Source organism: Synchiropus splendidus, chromosome 5, assembly GCF_027744825.2.
Source record: "Synchiropus splendidus isolate RoL2022-P1 chromosome 5, RoL_Sspl_1.0, whole genome shotgun sequence".
Lineage (NCBI taxonomy): Eukaryota > Metazoa > Chordata > Actinopteri > Syngnathiformes > Callionymidae > Synchiropus > Synchiropus splendidus.
The window spans coordinates 16004125-16023015 of NC_071338.1; the positions used below are offsets into that span (position 1 = coordinate 16004125).

Consider the following 18891-nt stretch of genomic DNA (forward strand, 5'->3'; position numbering starts at 1 on the left):
TCCAACAATAAATTGCCCCAACTAAACAAAAATAAAATATGGAATTTCAACATTTTCAGTGGATTGCTATAGGCTGAACATAAATTTTTGCTGTAATACATTTAGTTTTTTTGCTGTCTGTTTTGTTTTCATAATAAGGTTGTATATTAAGTGTCATGTTACATTTAAATTATAAATACATTTAGAAAATAAATGTCTAGTCTCTGTTGCCTCATCTGTCCCTGACATGGAATTTCAGAAACACAAAGACATCAAGACAAACAGTTCATTTATTATTTTAAAGTTCACACAAATGGGACTCATAATACATATCACAACACATTTTCTACGGTCAACATCAAATCACCTTCTTAGATTTAAGCATCTGTTTCAAACATCTTTTTTCTGCCGTCCATACCAGATTTGTCCTCAATGTTCTTCCTCCAGTCACCTACAGGCTTTTCCTGCGAGAGAGCAAGAGCAAAGACGAGGTTGTGTGAAGGGTTTTAAAAAGGAAGGTAGCAGTTATAAAAGAACACAAGAGTGATCAGCATCGTCTGACTGTGGATGACCAAGCATACACGATAATGTACGCAATATGAAAATTGTGGTGTAATCCAGTGCTAAGTACCTCCTCTTTGACTTCCTTCTTGACTTGCTTCAAGTTGGCTCTGAGATCCATGGATACTTTATGTTTGGAGCCCAGGAGAGCGGCCAGCATGGCATCGGCAGACATCCGAACCTTCTTCAGAGCTGGCTTTTTAAACTTTCCATTCAGGTCTTGCACCATCAACTTCAGGTCATTAATCTAAAAGAGATCACAGATATTCTTCTTTGGTCACTTAATGCTTAGTTTGAGATCGTTGTTATAATCACAAGGTTGTTTTTTTAATTAGCTAATTCATTTTTAAACACAAACATGAATAGAATCAGTGCTTAAAAATGTAAACCGGGGCATTCCTGGGAGCCTTTACCTCTTTGTCAGACTTTGTCATCTTGAGCTCCATGTCATACCGCTCCTCATCCACCATATCGATCTGTTTGTGAAGTTTCCGACAAAGTTCCTGGCAGAAATATAGGAGTGTGATTGAATTTTAAAATCCGCAAAGACTGGAAGATGTTGTTAACAAACAAGGTTAGACACAGTTGGCAGAAAGGACAGGTGGGTATGTGGCTGACTGCTTCTGTCGCAGCCCCTCAATGGTGCTGGCTGCAGACGCCAGCTGACACAACAAGCTGCTGAGCATAGTTGGACTCTTGTGAGCTTTGTCAGTGCTCTATTCTTTGGTTAGAATGTTACAGTGTCCTAATGGTTTACCTGTAACTCTTGCATTGTGCCAGGAAGGGAAAGAGTTGGGCAGTTCTCTTCCATATACCTCATCTTATCCTCCTCAGCCTCCTGCCTCTCCTCCTCCAACAGTTTCTCACCAATCTGCAGTAGCAGACTCTGAAAAAAAAGGAAATTTTTGCTGATATTATATATCAGAACCATTTCAGAATGTTAAGCCGTCACAGTCAATGATTCTTGTCTATATTTGGTTTGTCCGCTGTTATTGTTCAGGTAAAATACAAGGGCCATTGGTCTACAAACATCAAATGGTTCCCTCTTTATCATTATAATTTTATTCTGTTAAACAAAATATATCACAGAAGAGGAGCTCATGCTACTGAGCCAACAGATACCTTGATATGCAATACACTCATTTACTACCCAATGGGTATAAAGCAAAGATACTAAAATAAATGCTGCTCCTAACTCTCTATGTTTAATTCCAGATTACCATTATTTATGTCACAGGCTCGTGAATATATCCATAACAAAAGTTCCACTGCATGTCACCACTTCAAACATCATGTTACCTTGAGATAGTTTTTCCGGCTCGCTGACATCTTTTTGCTTAAGAGAGAGAAGAAAAAGAGGGATGATGACAATCTGAATTATTTTCATATTCAAGAGTTTGAAAAGTGAACTGGCAGCCCAACTTACTCTGCCATCCTGAGCTCAGCTGGTTCCTGACTCTCCCCCAGAAAACTGGACCACAAATGCCTTACAGCCAAAACTCTTTATAGATGTGTGTGCAAGTGTGTGTGGGAGCAGTTGTCCTCCGACGTTGCCATACTGGTTGGTCAAACACAGCAGCTGAGCCTGAAACAAATGCTTCAGGAATTTTCTGGATTCTACTATTAGACATGTTGTTACTGTAGCGCATCATCCTTTTGGGGAGGTTGTTATTCAGAGTGGCAAAATCTATGTGCTAAATCATTGATGAGAGTGATTCTATTTTGAATGTATGAAATTTCAGCATTTACTTAAATGAACATTTCCCTTCAACTTCATCCTGATGAAGTTGAAAGAATTTGAATAATAAAATGCATCAGCTACTTAATGTCAGGGAATCTGGATTAAACTTTCATACGCAGGTTGTGACCTGTTTAAATCAAGAGCATGAAATTTGAATTAATCAATTAAATGAGGAGTCATTTAATGGCACACAAACAAGCTCTAGCCTCTTTAAAACACTTTTGATTGACACTCAATTATGATTATGTTAAATGAATGGATGTCATACAGCACAGTCCTTGACTGCAAACCATCATGCCAAACCAGTGGTCAAGTGAAGATGATTGTATATCAAGATTAAACACAGTTGTAAATAAGTTCTGAATCGAAGAAATTTTAAAAAGCTATCATTATTATTGTTGTTGTTATTTGTGTTGTTACACTGTATTCATCTCTAAGGAATAGTCCCACTGAGTCAGTGTCACTCGGCTCAACTTGAACAACTGACTGCTTTGTTGAGGAACTGCCCACAGACAGAAGCATGCAGTCACTATAGACAGTTATAAAACAATTGGATGTATTCAGATGCAAAGTGAGGATGGTTGAATGCACTAATTTTGTTTTGGGCTGTACTTAACAACAGACACACAACATTTAAATTCTCAATTCAATTCCGTAAGCCCTGAAATGAATTTTGTAAACACCCGAAACCATACAATTCATAAAATATCATATCATAAAATTTAAGCGGGTAGAAAACAAAACCATGAATCCTGAATAAAGCATGCGAGGGAAGACTGTACAGCTTCTGATGAGGGGTCCAGAAAAAGCCCCAGAGCAGCTGTCAGCGCTAAACTGGGAGGATTTATTGCTCTTACTGATTCCTTTTAAAGTCAGCTGCTTATATGAACTGGGAGGGGATTCTTTGATGTCCTTTTTGCATTTTCAATAGCAGCTATATTGTCATCACTCATAGCTTATTATACTCCTGTCTTCAGGTTTTTCTTTAAGTGAATATTAAACACGTCTTCAGTCATGCAATTATTCTGTGTTTATTTATGCATTTTTTTAAAATTAGAAGTGATTTGCTGCAATTTACCTTCAAAACAACAAAAATGACCAACTAATCACCGGAAGCACTAGTCCCTTTATTTTGAAATGTTTGACCGGAAGTGTAGTGATTATATTTACTACCAGCATCACAAGCATCACCAGTGTGAAGATGGCGGCGCACAGTCCCTCTCCGCAGCTGCTACTGTTGTTATTCTTGTGCACCAGTGGCTTCGGTGCCGTTTTGAGCTTGAGGCCAGCGAGCGGTCCGGCCGAACCTCCGAACCCACCCGTCGTCAGAGCCGCAGAGGCCGCTGCCAAGGATGCACCTGCCGCTCCGCCTGCCGCCGCTGGGGCCTCGCAGGCTCGAAGGGCGCCCGGCTGGAAACTGTCGGAGGAGGAGGCCTGCAGGGAGGACCTGAGCCGGCTCTGTCCCAAACACACCTGGTCCAATAACCTGGCCGTGCTGGAGTGTCTTCAGGACCGCAAAGAGGTGAGGGAGGAACCGCGAGCTACGGTAGAGATTTTAGTGAGGTGAGGTGAACCGCGTCCGCTTGGTGCGGCACCCCACCGACGTCTCTGATGCGCAGGGGAGGCAGGTGGCCCCGGATCTCGCTGATGTAACCGTCTTTGGTGTTCAAAACATTGCTCAAATGTTTGATGCTCAAATGAACAATGACAACTTCGGAAGAACCTTGTATTTAGATTTCGCAGGTAGCAAAGAGGTGCAAAGAGAAAACAACTTTCAACTAGTTCCAGTCATCTGTCTGAGATTTGGACTAGAGCCACTGTGAGTCTTGAGAGAATCATGTTAGAGTGGTCAGGTATTTTCAATAGTTTGTCTCGGGATTTAGATATTCTATCTCCACGCTGACATTGGAATGTTGAGGAGGTGTAACTTCCTGAGAAACTGTGATACTGAAATTGTCATTGCCAAACACTGTTCTCCATATCATCATATTCAATTGAAACACGTTCTTATGTGCAGGTGGTAATGTCATTGTTCTGCTGTTCAGTCCAGTAGCTATTATGAGCGGGTTTTCAGTGTTGTGCTTGTAAAACGCCCCAGCAGTTATTCATTGTCTGACAATGTGACACGTCACATGACTGTGCCTCTGCTGCCCGGTTCAAGGTCTGCTTTTGTTTGCAGATCTCTCACTGTTCATTCTTTTCACCTAACTACAGTATAGGTAGCTTGGAAATAAAGTATATTTCAATTTTAGAATATGAATATGTACATATCTTGCGAGGCTGGTCGGTTAATCTTTTCACACATTTAGTTGACACAAGTTGTATTTTGGCTCTGCTTTTATCAAAGTGACCCACTTTGTTTTGTCAGACTGACACACACACATGCACACTGTAATCTGTGTCACGAAGTCCAAACATCACACTCTCCAATATTTCTATCACAAGCCTGTAGCAGATTGGCAGTCACAATTGGTCAACAGCAGCCTCCAATTGTTTTCCCTAAAACTGAGTCATAATGGGAGCGTGGAGATGCTGCCTCGACCAATTGATGACTCAGCGCCTGCAATATTGCTTCAAAACAAAAGTGGCAGTCACATCATTTGTTCTTGTATCTCTGATATTACACTATTTTCTTCTGTGTACTCTGACTGTCCGCCAGTCCATCTAGAAAGTAAACCGAGGCGTACTTGATTCTGACCTACAGTTCAAAATGATGTCTATCAGAACAACTATTCTCCTTTTCGAATAATGGTCCTTGGACTGCGGAGTCCAAAATGTTTTGATGTGCCCCATCTGGTTGTTAGTGCACACTGGCATAACAGAACTGAAATTCTAGTCTCTAAAAGTTTTACATATACAAATGCAAGTGTACTCTCTCAAAATATGAAGCTCCATATTTTTGTTGGTGTTGTTAGTATCTGCCATTTGCAATCTCCATCTTCTTATCTAAGTGGTGTGCAGTTCATGACAGGTCTCACTGAGTCAGCTCCACTGTTGCTGGACGCTGCTGCTGCTGCTGGGACGTTTATTCCTGAGCATGTTCCATTAGCCCCCCGCCTCCCTCCACTCTGTCACAATTAGTCTCCGTTATCCTGCTGATATTATGATCACTTTCATTCACTTGATGAATCTGGTCCTAACACAGACGTCTCTAATCTTTTGGGCTCCCTTCAAACGGCTTTAAAATTAAACCCAGCAGCCCTGCTTTAATTAATAAATCATTGTCTCGACTAATTGGTAATTTTTATCTGGAGAGCTGCTGGGAGTCTCTGACCTCATCTGTCTCTGAGACATTGAGTAGAAATGAAGGTTGTATTTCAGATGAATGCTTCTTTTACTCTCAGTTTCCGCATATATTTGTATTTTTAGAGAAATACGGAGCTGACATTTTAGCCTACGGTCAGAACGGTTGGCTAGCTAGTGAGGAAACGAACAATCTCAACCAACATAGCCACAGCACTATTTTAAGCCATTGTTGTCATTTCAGTCCAAGCGGAGATGTGTTGTACAAAAGTGAATCAGAGCAGGTGTTGTTATGGGTTGGCCATGGTATTACTCGCTGTTCCTCATCTTACAACGAGCCCCTCACCAAACCCAGCACTCAAATAATCCACTGTTTTACATGACAGTGTTTGACTTCAATGTGTGTCTTTTGTGAATCACATTGTCTTTGTTTTCTGCTGAGGTTAGCAAATCTCTGACCTTTTTTTTGTCTACCTACAGGACAGTGAAATTGCTGCTGACTGCAGTCATGTAAGTATTGCCTTCTAAACACACAACAAAAGGAGTCTCTTAATTGGAACCTGGAGATTCACAGCTTTGGACCAGAATTTTAATTTAAATACTTGGGCAGCCTTACCCTGGCTTGGACTCATTTCAGCTTTCCTTTTAATTCAAAAACATATGGCACATTTTTTTAATTAAAGAATGTGCCATATGTTGTGACGCCGGTTTAAGCCTATGGACAGAAGCAAACTGGTTAGTTGTCAGCCTCAAAGCATAGATGCTCATGGTTCAGATCCAGGCTCAGTGAACCACAGGTGGGGAACAAATTTTGTTCTTTCTGTCAGGAGGTTTCTCCCATGACTGTCTGGTTTTCCTCTGGCACCTCCCCCACTGCCCAAAAACATATCATTTGTGTCAACAAATTGAAGGACGAGTCAAAATTGATATGATAATGTGTGCGCTGGTTTGTCCTCTGTAAGACACAGGGCCCACCCTCTCTATGGGGTCTGTAGCTTGGACTGGCTCCAGGTGCAACCTGATAGAAGGAGAAGAAAACAGAAGGATTTTTCAGCTTTTTTGGTGGACATGCTGCTCTGCCTGTGTCATGACATTAGAAAGCTGTGGCTGTAGTTAGGATGACGCATTTAGAGAGAGGGAGAGCGAGAACAAAAGTGTGCCACCTGTTTGTCATTATGCAGTTAACAGAAGCTGTGCAGCATCAATAAGAGGGGGCTTGTTGTTCTGAGACAGAGTTCTCACTTTGAGTCACAAGTTACTCCTTCCTAAATTGATCTGTAGCTGCGGGTGTTATGCTGACTAATTTTAGCATCTGGCACAAGGAGGGATTTATGCGTGTCATTAAACAAGAAAATATTATATTTCAGTGGGAAGTTCTTGTTTATTTAGCTCCTCTAGGTGACAAACTAATAGAATGGCTATTTAAGAAACAAAACATTCCTGATCATTGTCAGCGCACATGTCCGGCCTGCCATGTTGTTTTATAACGTTTATGACGCTGTCTATTTTTGTAAACAGGCATCAGTGAAAACTCTTAGCTCTTAACACTTTAGTTAAAATTACTTGCAGCCAAAGACTCACTTCCTTGTGGATCCAAACATGAGCATCCAATCTTAGTGCCTTCTGCGTCGTTGTCGTGCTGCTGCGTGCGGCTTTAGTATGATTAATTGAAATTGAAAAAAAAAAAATTCAGATGATCTGTTGGCAAGTGTCTAAATCCTCATCTTTAAATCTCTTTCCATCAGCTCCTCTGGAACTACAAGTTCAATCTTACCACAGATCCCAAGTTTGAGTCAGTTGCTACAGAGGTCTGCAAAAGCACCATTAATGAGGTCAGTGGTCTCTTTTCTTTTTTTATTGAACTTGGTCATTGTTGAGTCACGTACAACCATTTTTAAATGCAAAACCAAGTATTGTGGGAAAAAAATAGCTCACCATTTTCCAGTTGCTTGGTCACAACCAGTGGAGTTTCCACTACTCTGCTCTGGAAGTGCAGATGTTGTTTACTTATTTGTGCTCACCTGCAGATTAAGGAGTGCAACGAGGAGGAGCGTGGGAGGGGCTACCTGGTGTCCTGCCTGGTCGACCACCGTGGCAACATCAGCGAGTACCAGTGCAACCAGTACATCACAAAGATGACCAGCATCATCTTCAGTGACTACCGGCTCATCTGTGGCTTTATGGACAAATGCAAAGAAGACATCAACAACCTGCGCTGTGGCAGCATCAACACTGGACACAAGGTCTGTTGATCCAGGTGTCTTGTAATTTGTACTGACTACTGATAACGGTCCTGGCTTATCCAGTGAGAAAATCTACCAAAATCATCCTTAAAGAAATATTACATTTTGAAGCACATATTGAACTGGTCCTTGAACTGGCCACCTTGGCCAGGCCATACAACATATCTCTGTATTCTCTTACAACCTGGAAATGCGTACTGGTCACAAATATAAATTGATTGGTTTCAGAAAGTGTTGAAATGTTGTAGAATACATAAAACCACACAGATGTTAAAATATGTCATTTAAAATATGTTCAAAACAAGGATGTGACAATGTTTTTTTTAAAAACGATATCTGCGCACGTTTTAAGATGTTTTAAACACTTTTTAAATTATGTTGACTGTACTAATATATACACTAGGGGTGGCCGATAATTTATCATAAAGGATGTACCGCCTAACACAATCTCCATGATGACTATTCTGCATCTCACAATAAATGCGATGAACACACGGAACACTCGCTGCTTTGGACCTGCATACATGAACATGACGAGACCGTGACGACGGGCAGTGCTCTCCAGCTCAGCAGCGTTTGACAGCCAGCACCAGCGTGTGGCAGTTGTGGAGAGTGTGGTGGACTTTGGTTCACGATTTTTACTACAGGGAACTTTTGATAATGACACTGTTCGACATGAGTCCCTGGAGCCGTGTTTATTTTATCAGATGGAGTGGTCCTCATAGGTTCTCTGACGTGGTCGTCCGCCTTGATTCACATCAACATATGCAGGTCTCCCACTGCGCTGGTGCCTCGGTGAAACGCCGTGGTGAAAATAGTTGGACATTGGACGGAGCTCCGTTCCGGTGGTAGCGGCGGTGTCCTCTTCTGCGTCCCCGATTAGAGTTCACTGATCGCGGAGACACTCTCATAGGCAGCGCAGATGCTACTACCCGGCATCAGTTAGGGACCATCAACAAATTCTAAAGCGGTCAAAGTTTTAGTGAACTCTTCAATAAAGCAATGAAAAACAACCATTTTAGGAGAGAGAATTGTGAAATGGTTTTTCCTCTCACCAGACAAGGGATGACAGTTTGAATGATTTCAGTAATAGAATATGACTAAATGGTCATTTATTCACATTGTTTCTAGTATTTCTTCAATAGCATCTAGGAAATGTGTCCAGACTGGTCCATAGTTAAAGTCAACTGTTCAGAGATATGAGACACAGCAGACAGACGGCTCCATTTAACCCTTAAATAAAGCTGGCAGAGCAGTCTGTCAGACACAAGCGGCTTCTACCAGAGACGTGAAACATTGAATTTCTCATCTCTACACTTAGTTAGCTATTAGATTTAAAGATAAACAATTCATGTTGATGTTTCATCATAAAACAGTTTCAAGAGGGACTGTAGTGTCCATCATATGGAATAAAATGAAAATGTATATATCGTGATAATTATGGTTATTGCAGAAATTATTTATCGCAATAACTTTGCCTCATATATACTATATATATATATACCTAGATATTTTTTTAATAGATGATGTTTCTAAAATCTATTGTTCAGGCCATTTTTATGTTGCATTCAGTTGCCGCACCACAAGTTGAAATGAAAGTCTACAAATCAACGGTCGTATTGATACGCTTCCATTTTCCATCTCCACGCCCCACCACAGGACATCCACTCCCAGGGTGAAGTCATCTCCTGTCTGGAAAAGGCGCTGGTGAGACAAGCAGAGCAGTCGGATCAGGCTCGACTCATCAAAGAAGAATGTCAGCGAGCAATCCTGCGGGTCGCCGAGCTGTCGTCCGACGACTTCCACCTGGACCGCCATCTCTACTTTGCTTGTCGTGATGACAGGGAGAGATTCTGCCAGAATGTGAGACCATTTTCAGGGAAACGGGTGTAATAATTGGAAAGTTAAATGGATTGTATCATTTTTTTCATAATAGGTTCAGGCAGGGGAAGGAAAAGTCTACAAGTGCTTGTTCAACCACAAGTTGGAAGACGCCATGTCAGAGAAAGTAAATGTGAACCCGTTTTTTTTTTCCTGTTTTCTTTCAGTGTCTTGAACTTGTTGAACATCTGATTCTGTGCTGTTTGACTCCCCGCACAGTGCAGAGATGCCCTGACCACTCGTCAGAAGCTGATTTCTCAGGACTACAAAGTCAGTTACTCGCTTGCAAAAGCCTGCAAAGTGGACCTAAGGAAGCAGCGCTGCAGCATGGACACCAACCTGCCGCGAGCCAGAGAGGCTCGTCTGTCCTACCTGCTGCTGTGTCTGGAAGCTGCTGTGCACCGGGGTGAGATTTGTTGATGCTGTTGTCCAGTAAATCACGTCACTGACTGTTGGCATGTCACCCCTTGTGTCATCAAGGGTTGGTTGTAGTTAGTAATTTTGTACCGTGCAGGTCGTCCGGTCAGTGGCGAGTGTCAGGGCGAGATGCTGGACTACAGGCGGATGCTGATGGAGGATTTCTCCCTGAGTCCGGAGATCGTCCTTCACTGCCGCTCAGAGATAGAAACGCACTGCTCCGGCCTGCACCGCAAAGGCAGGACGCTGCACTGCCTGATGAGAGTGGGACGTGGTGGTACTAGTGTGGACAACGCATGCCAGAGCGCAGTAAGTCATTACACTGCTCTTTTCTTCGCCAATAATGTCGAGCGATCATTTTAAACCTTCCCTCTTCTACAGCTCCAGACTCTGATCCAGTCGGCAGACCCCGGCGCCGACTACAGGATCGACCGAGCTCTAAATGAAGCTTGCGAGTCTGTCATCCAGACAGCCTGCAAACATATCCGCAACGGAGACCCAATGTAGGATTTCACTCACACAAGGAAGTATTAAAATGAATTGCAAATCAACACTGGGTTGTTACAGGATCCTGTCGTGCCTGATGGAGCATCTGTACACCGAGAAGATGGTGGAGGAGTGCGAACATCGCCTGCTGGAGCTGCAGTATTTCATATCTCGGGACTGGAAGTGAGTCCGGGTGGGGGATGGGTCCAACCTGGTGCTGGAACATTTAATAATCCCCAATATATTGAATCTCTTACATCGGTAACATCTAATTTTCAGTCACGTTAGGAGAAAGCTGTCTTGACTTTCTTCAGACGTGGCAATAAGATGACGTGAAAGGAGGCTGAACTGTTTGTTGTCCATCTGAGTGAACGTCAGTTGTAGATTCTCACCATTCTCACCATAGATATAGGTAGATATAGGACATTCAGCTACTCGCTCCTTGAGTCTTGTTGCACCTTGTGCTGCTGATATCTGGAGGAGTTGTGGACAAAATAATTGGAGAAAAAAATTGGAGAGGTAATGGTGACCCTGGTGTAAAGTGAAATTGAAGGAACTTTTTAACTGGATTCTTGGGTTTTTGTCTGTCCATTTTTTCTTCTGTGAATGACTGCTTGTTTGATACTGTTCAGAGCGAAGTAGTGGAGCTAAACAGTCAGGAATGAGTCAGAAATCCACTTGCTTTATGTAAAAGTCACCTTATCTTCCCAGGTCCCATGTGTGATATTAGTGTTTATGATCTGTCCCTCAGGCTAGATCCAATCCTGTTTAAAAAATGTCAGGGTGATGCTGCCCGACTCTGCCACACGCACGGCTGGAATGAGACCAGCGAACTGATGCCGCCCGGCGCAGTCTTCTCCTGCCTGTACCGCCACGCTTACCGCACCGAGGAGCAGGGACGCAGGGTAATGATACGCACATGCTTCATCGGGACTCAGTCATGCTTCATCATCATGTCTCACAATGATATAATGCATTTAAACCTGACAGGTTGATCCTGGACTGCAGGTAAGAGGGTGCAGGGCTTGGTCCATAACTGCAGTTTAATCTTGGTGAAGGGTTAAAATTATGGTGAATGTGGTGGGTGATAATTTTGCTCACTGAAGATGTGTCATGTTGCATGTGCTGACAATAAAAGTGATGAGATGAGAGTATGAATTGACTAAAGAATTAAATGTGGAAGAAGCACCGTGATTTTGTCGTGATTCATTATTTAAAGGATTCCTCTTTGTTTTCACTGATAACATCTTAAGAGTAAGAGGTAGTGCGGCAGTCCTTAATGTCGGAGGCCACTAGATGGCACTGTCTGCCCGGTAATCTTGGGCTTTGAACAAATACAGTATTCCATTCAAAAACACATTTTTTTTGATTGACAGTGCCTCCTGTTGTGCTTTATGAATCAAGACAGTTACATGAAACTTGATGAAGGTGCTGGTTTTCAGTGGGGAAGACCAGGAAGGACAAGACTAGAATCCAGTATAGCACAGACTCAGGGTTTGGACGCACAGAGACTAGGACATGTTCGATGTTAGAAGTGAAGTTACCAATTAAAAGGGATGAGAAAGACAACCAATAATGCTGTGGTCATGTGAGGTGAAAGCTATAGTCGTATTCACTCGTCAGTGTCTGATGTCTTTTGTTGTTCAGTTGTCCCGTGACTGTAAGATGGAAGTACAGAGGATTCTCCACCAGAGGGCGCTGGACGTTAAACTGGACCCGGAGCTGCAGAAGCGCTGCATGACTGACCTCGGCAAGTGGTGCAGTGAAAAGACAGACACCGGGCAGGTGAGTGGGCTGAAGCCACTGCGACGGATGTTACACTCGTGTAAAAGACAGCAGAACACTTAAAGATCTTTCCATTGATGGATTTCCTTTGTTGGTGGTGTTTCCTTACTATGAAAAAAACAGCTTGGTGGAGGAGCCCAAACTGACCTAGATCTCCATCCTGTTGACTGATATTAATGGCTCCAATGACAGACGTTCAATATTAACACAAAACTGTGTCTCTGTTCCTCGGTCTTCCTGTCTGCGACTAATATTAGAAACACCCATGTTGCCTAACCATCAGGCAGCTGTACTAACCAGCACTGTGTGTGTGTGTGTGTGTGTGTGTGTGTGTGTGTGTGTGTGTGTGTGTGTGTGTGTGTGTGTGTGTGTGTGTGTGTGTGTGTGTGTGTGTGTGTGTGTGTGTGTGTGTGTGTGTGTGTGTGTGTGTGTGTGTGTGTGTGTGTGTAGGAGCTGGAGTGTCTACAGGAACATCTGGAGGATCTGGTCTCTGCCTGTCGGGAGGTTGTCGGGAACCTGACAGAGTTGGAGTCAGAGGTCAGGGGGCGCCAAAATGAATAAGTATGAACATCGTCTCTGTTTTAACCGAGCATCTCCGTCTATTTAGGACATCCAGATTGATGCGCTGCTGATCAGAGCCTGTGACCCTGTTATCCAGGTTCATTGCCACGTGAGTTCACATGCGGCAAACACAAGAACAAAACCAGTGTCAGCACCGTGACCTTCAACTGTCTAAATATTAACACAAGAGAGCTTTCCGACCACACAGAGGAAAAAACATTCACCTTCACCACGAGTCAGGAAGTGTGTCTTTCAGTTTTCTTCATGGTCATGTGATGTGTGATGTCTGTGAATCAGGGAACTAAATTCTGTACAGATATATATATATATATATATATATATATATATATATATATATTAGCCGTGTTGTTCCATTCTGGTAAATTATGGTAGATTATGGTAGTTGAGTTGCTTGGTTTGGATAGATGTGCCACCCGGCCCAGGTCTGGACAAGAGTACTGCGTTTGGGTAGGGGGTCTCTTAAGGATTCAGACTCAGAAATGGATGAAATTATCGATCTAGTAGTCTAATGCGACTACACGGTGGTGTTCGGGATTCCCATTTGGATCCAACGACTGTGTTGGATTGGTCCCGCTCGGTGGCGAGAGCGCTGCAGTGCTCATCTCAGATGCATTATTGGTACAGTCACAAGACACTTTTGTTATAGATGAGAACTCTCGGTAAGGTGTCACCCAACTTTCTCCCTTATGTCTTCTGTGTGAGTTATGCGAGTGAGTTTGACTACCGTCCAAGCTGATGCAATTCAAGTTGGGCTATGATCTCATTGGTTTTTCAAAAAGGTATCTTCCATAAGTTTTGGACGATACTTTTTTCTTGCTTTCTTGCTTTTTCTACCCCTATAATCTTCATGTCAAAATATTGAGCCTCATCTCATCAAATTGCTGATATAAGAGGCATTTTATTTACCTTTAAGCGCTCGAAATTTGGCTGGTTTTGAGTGCTTTAATGTAAATGAATGATTCAGAGCATTGCCTAGTGTGTTCCATGAATCAGTCTTGATGTTGGACCCTGTTTTCAAAAATAGTTTGGAAGTGATCCTCATTTTTAAGTCTGGTACACGGAAATCACTGACCTTTCCACGGCACAGACAGCACTGCTTATAAACCGGCGCGGCTTAGGCGTGAACAAAATCTATTTTCCTGCTTCGGTTTAGAGTAATCATGTGGATGAATTGGGTTGGGTGAAAGGTCTTTGCTGTCTGACTGCATTTCTAGTTCTATTTGAGTAGATGACAGCTTTCTCCAGAGATGCAAACACTTTCTACAAAGGAGTTGGCTGCCCACAGCTGCAGGCCATTTTAGCAAACATGTGCCTTTCATCCATTGTTGAACTCTGCTCATTCCCTTCCAAGGAGTGGATTTTCAACCCAGAACATTTTACGAGGTGATTGACTTGCTCTTTATCTGTTGTGTTTCTGCAGGATGTAGCAGATAACCAGATCGATACAGGAGATTTGATGGAGTGCCTGGTTCAGAACAAACACCAGAAAGAGATGAATGACAAGTGCTCTGTCGGTGTCACACACTTCCAGTTGGTCAGTCTTCTCTCTCTTTCATTCACTCAACTGTTTTACTATTTTTTAAACACACAAACATCCCATCTACCCAAATTGAAAACGAAAAGAAAGGATGAAACAACTTAAGTACATACGCAATGAAATAGTCCAAGTAATAATTCAGTTAAGTTGGGGTGAAAGTATTAATGGATACCATAATTTCAGGACTATTAGCTACTACTTTTTTCACACACTCTGAATCCGTAGACAACAATGTGGCTAATAGATGGATTTTCACAAGCAAACAAGTGTCATGCCGCCAAAATAGTGAGCCTCATCACATCAGAACAAGACGCTTCATTTACATGTTAAATGTGTTATCGCTGTTTTCATGATGTGTATAGTGACGTGTGTGTACACAAGCTATTTTCTCCTTATAATTAAGTTGAATAAGTTGTGTTAAATAATGGGTGGGTTCATATACCAGGAGTAAGATGCAAATAATGGTTGATAAAAATGTTCTCCCCCCAGATTCAGATGAAAGACTTTCGCTTTTCCTACAAATTCAAGATGGCGTGCAAGGAGGACGTGCTGCGCTTGTGTCCCAACATAAAGAAGAAGTGAGTTCGCACATTGAATGTGAATACGCAAATTTATATGCTCAAAAATGAAGGCTGGGGAAGAGAGGAGACGGGCTCATTGAGTGAGCAGCGAGATAAATGTTGTTTTGATGTTTCTGAAAAATGCTGTTTACTGTTGACCCAGAGTGGACGTGGTCATCTGCCTCAGCACCACGGTGAGGAACGACACGCTGCAGGACGCCAAGGAGCAGAGAGTTTCTTTGAAATGTCGCAAGCAGCTTCGGGTGGAGGAGCTGGAGATGGTAACACAAACACTCACACACAATTTTTGTGAGGACCTCTCATTGGCATAATGCTAACCCCTGACTTAACCTTGCAAATCAAATGGCTAAGCTTCACCAGGACTCTGAACCCAAGTATAATAAACTACTTTTACTGACGTTTTAACCCACTGAACCTTGTGAGGACAGGTCAAAATGTCCTCACAAGAAGGTGGCTTGTCAAGACTTGGTACTCACAAATAGTGCTTCAAAGCCTTGGACCAGTTAATGTGAGTTTTTATACCCTGTTGTTGTCAGTCTGAGGACATTCGGTTGGAGCCTGAAATTTATGACCCCTGCAAGTCTGACATCAGCCGCTTGTGTCCAAACGTGGCCTTCGGTAACGCTCAGGTAGGACGGCACGCTCTGACCACACCTGCAGCAGGTCTGACTACAGCTTACTGTGGTGCGTCTGCTGTAGATGATCGAGTGTCTGAAGGAGCAGAAGAAGCAGCTGAGTCCGCGCTGCCATCAGCGCATCTTCCGCCTGCAGGAGGTGGAGATGACCGACCCCGAGCTGGACTACCAGCTGATGAGAGTCTGCAAGCAGATGATCAAGGTGGAGAGGAGGAGACGTGGCCCGAGACCAAATCCATGCTGACTCATCTCTCGCCCCCACAGAGGTTCTGCGCTGAATCCGACGCGAAAAGCGTCCTTCATTGTCTGAAGCAGAACAAGAACAATGAGCTGATGGATCCCAAGTGTAAACAGATGATAACCAAGAGACAGATCACACAGAACACAGGTGAAACACCTCTCTCACACACACACACACACGGCTAACTTCAGCCGCCTCACCCATGCTTCTCCTTCAGACTACAGGCTGAACCCTGTTCTGAGGAAAGCCTGTCGAGCTGACATCCCCAAATTCTGTCAGTCCATCCTCAACAAGGCCAACGAAGACAGTGAGTTGGAAGGTCAGGTGATCGCTTGCCTCAAGCTCAAATATGCCGAACAGGTAGGCACAGCCTTTCGCACGACCTTGACCTTCGTGACTTTGATGTTTCTGTTGTGTGTCTGCGACACAGAGATTATCTTCAGACTGTGAAGATCAGATCACAGTGATTCTGCAGGAGTCGGCGCTGGACTACCGTCTGGACCCGCAGCTGCAGATACACTGCTCGGACGAAGTACACACAAACACACACCCTAGAATCGACCTTGCAATGTTGAGTGGTTCAACAGTGGCGCCTCTGCTGCAGATTTCCAGGTTGTGTGCGGAGGAAGCCGCCGCCCAGGAGCAGACGGGTCAGGTGGAAGAGTGTCTGAAGTTCCAGCTGCTGAAGATCAAACATGAGCCCTGCAAAAAGGTGCCCAGTTATAGTTTCTGGTCGAATCACACCTCACCTTGGCTCCGCTCTTTTATTCCAGGAGGTCTTGAACATGCTGAAGGAGAGTAAAGCCGACATTTTTGTGGACCCGGTTCTGCACACGGCCTGCGCTCTGGACCTCAAACACCATTGTGCGGCCATCACTCCCGGCAGAGGGCGGCGTGCGTTCCTCTCATGTTGAACTGATGCTCTTCTGCTGTGTTCGGCCACTGATCTCCTCTGTGTCGCCGCAGAGATGTCGTGTCTGATGGAGGCGTTGCTCAACAAGAGAGTGCGACTGCAGCCCGAGTGCAAGAAGAGGCTTCAGGACCGCATGGACATGTGGAGCTACGCCGCCAAGGTGAGGGGTTGTCTATGACTCTGTCATCTCTGAGGTGCTTGGAGTTGAAGCTCCATCAGGCCTTGGGGAAGATCTGGATACACCTGTGCAATTCCTCAGTTCTTGTACCGACATTTGATTTAACCAAAAAAGTACATTCTGGAACTAACTCCCTTCATACGTCCTGCAGGTGGCGCCAGCGGAGGGCTTCGCCGATCTAGCCGTGCAGGTGATGACGTCACCCTCGAAGAACTACATCATCCTCATGATGGCGCTGTGTGTGTGCGTCCTCTTCCTGGTGGGGCTGCTGTGCGGCCGCATCACCAAGCGGGTGACCAGAGAACTGAAGGATCGGTAAAGGAGGACGACGTCAGCTCCTCAGACTCTCCCCCTCCCCGCACCCTCCCCCCGCCTAGTCTGTAACCAGCTGACCTGCAGTGCCAATGCCAGCTTAAACATCTGGCCCGTCTGTTCGGCCGCTGCAGAACATTTGCATCACGTGCATCCCGAAAACCTTTAACCTCCATGGGAGCGGCTTCACGAGTGAACCGGGAGCAAGCTGAGGTCGAGTTCCGGCCGAGGTTGGATTTGAAAGTGCCGGTGTGACTTCCTCTGTTCTTTTGGAATTTTGGACCATGAGGAACAGAACACGCCGAGTCTGCACATGTCAACTTTAATTTCATGAATTCTGAATTTCATGTTCTCTATATCCTCCATGACAACAGTTGGAGCCTGCACGGAGGACCAGCTCCTGAGACTCACCTGGTCCTGGAACACTTTTTCATCTCAACATCTGATAGAAATCAACCGCACTTTTTCATTTTGATTTGCCTTATTCATTGTTCCTTCTCAGTTAGGTCTGCTGTGCATGTTTGCTTTGTGGGGTCGCCAACTGAAGAGACTCCATTATGGCTGCACTTTCTGTTACATCATGCTTCAGACGTTTGTGCTGTCCCTCATCTTTCAATACTCAATGGAGCAGTTTTTCAAAATCGTTTCTAATGTTTTTAATTCTCTGTCATTTCACATTGTCGTCCAATAATTTAAATCAGAAAGCAAGTAGTTAATTTATACTGTATTTGTCATATTTGTCCAAAATGCTTTCTTTCAATATTTGTTTTATCTGGTGTTTTTTTCAGGGGGTGGGGCTGAAAGAGTATTTAATTATAAACAAAGCATTATTTCTTTGCAGTAGTTTTCTAATTTGATTTTTTTTCTGCTCGTTTCTTGATTTATTTCTGTCATGGTCTTTTTTTTTTATTCTGTCTTTATCTTGTGAAGTATTATTTGTATTAAAAAATGTGTCTTTATTTATGAAACCAGATTTTTTTTTGTCTCAATTGATTATTTAAACATTAAACAAGTGCTATCCGGAGGCTTAACATTGAGTAACACTACTGTGTTGGTTGATCTTCTGAAATGACTAAACTCCAATGTTTTTTTGTTTTAAAAATCCCAGAGCTGCTTTGATGAGTGATCAGTTCAGGTTCAGTGTTGAGACTAATCATTTGACACAGCTCCTCAGGCACAAGTGGACAGTCGACAACAACAATGAGCACAGTTTCAGTTCATTTTGGAAGGAGCTTTTTCATCTGGTTATCTGGTGTGGCAGGTGCAATTGGTACGTCCGGACACGTACAACTGTGGTGTGACACGGGACTGCCCTTGGACTCCACGTCAGTTCCAGCAGCGAGATGATGGAGACAACATGTCGAGGACTGCTCATCTCCAAAAGCACCTTTTGGTTGAGTGCACTGGAGGTCTGGATGTGTACAAAGTATCAGTGTGCTGTTATAACTTTCAGACTATTGTGATATACAAAAGTGAGAAATTTATCATTGTGACTTTTCATTTTGCTGTATAGATTAAATTTGTCAGTTTAATAATAAAAAAAAAAAACATGAAAATAAACTGTGGCTAACTTGAC

At 43.5% G+C, this 18891-nt stretch overlaps 2 protein-coding genes across 2 annotated transcripts; one reads left to right on the top strand and one right to left on the bottom strand.

The window, feature by feature from the left end:
- Positions 1-298: 298 nt before the first annotated feature.
- LOC128758795 (troponin I, fast skeletal muscle-like) lies at positions 299-2235 on the bottom strand. Its single transcript, XM_053865141.1, has 6 exons — positions 1967-2235; positions 1840-1876; positions 1298-1426; positions 954-1043; positions 611-787; positions 299-443 (listed from the first exon to the last, which is right to left on the bottom strand). Exons 1-6 carry the CDS (start codon positions 1972-1974, stop codon positions 357-359), a joined length of 528 nt encoding a protein of 175 aa, XP_053721116.1. The 5' UTR covers positions 1975-2235; the 3' UTR covers positions 299-356.
- Positions 2236-3446: 1211 nt separating this feature from the next.
- On the top strand, positions 3447-18858 carry LOC128758536 (Golgi apparatus protein 1-like). Its single transcript, XM_053864573.1, has 26 exons — positions 3447-3803; positions 6005-6034; positions 7270-7356; positions 7552-7767; positions 9427-9630; positions 9704-9775; positions 9868-10054; positions 10163-10374; positions 10447-10568; positions 10633-10734; positions 11303-11456; positions 12199-12336; positions 12787-12873; positions 12944-13006; positions 14339-14452; positions 14945-15033; positions 15179-15296; positions 15573-15665; positions 15736-15873; positions 15936-16059; positions 16130-16272; positions 16343-16444; positions 16517-16624; positions 16686-16806; positions 16879-16985; positions 17155-18858. Exons 1-26 carry the CDS (start codon positions 3483-3485, stop codon positions 17320-17322), a joined length of 3420 nt encoding a protein of 1139 aa, XP_053720548.1. The 5' UTR covers positions 3447-3482; the 3' UTR covers positions 17323-18858.
- The last annotated feature ends 33 nt before the right edge of the window (positions 18859-18891 follow it).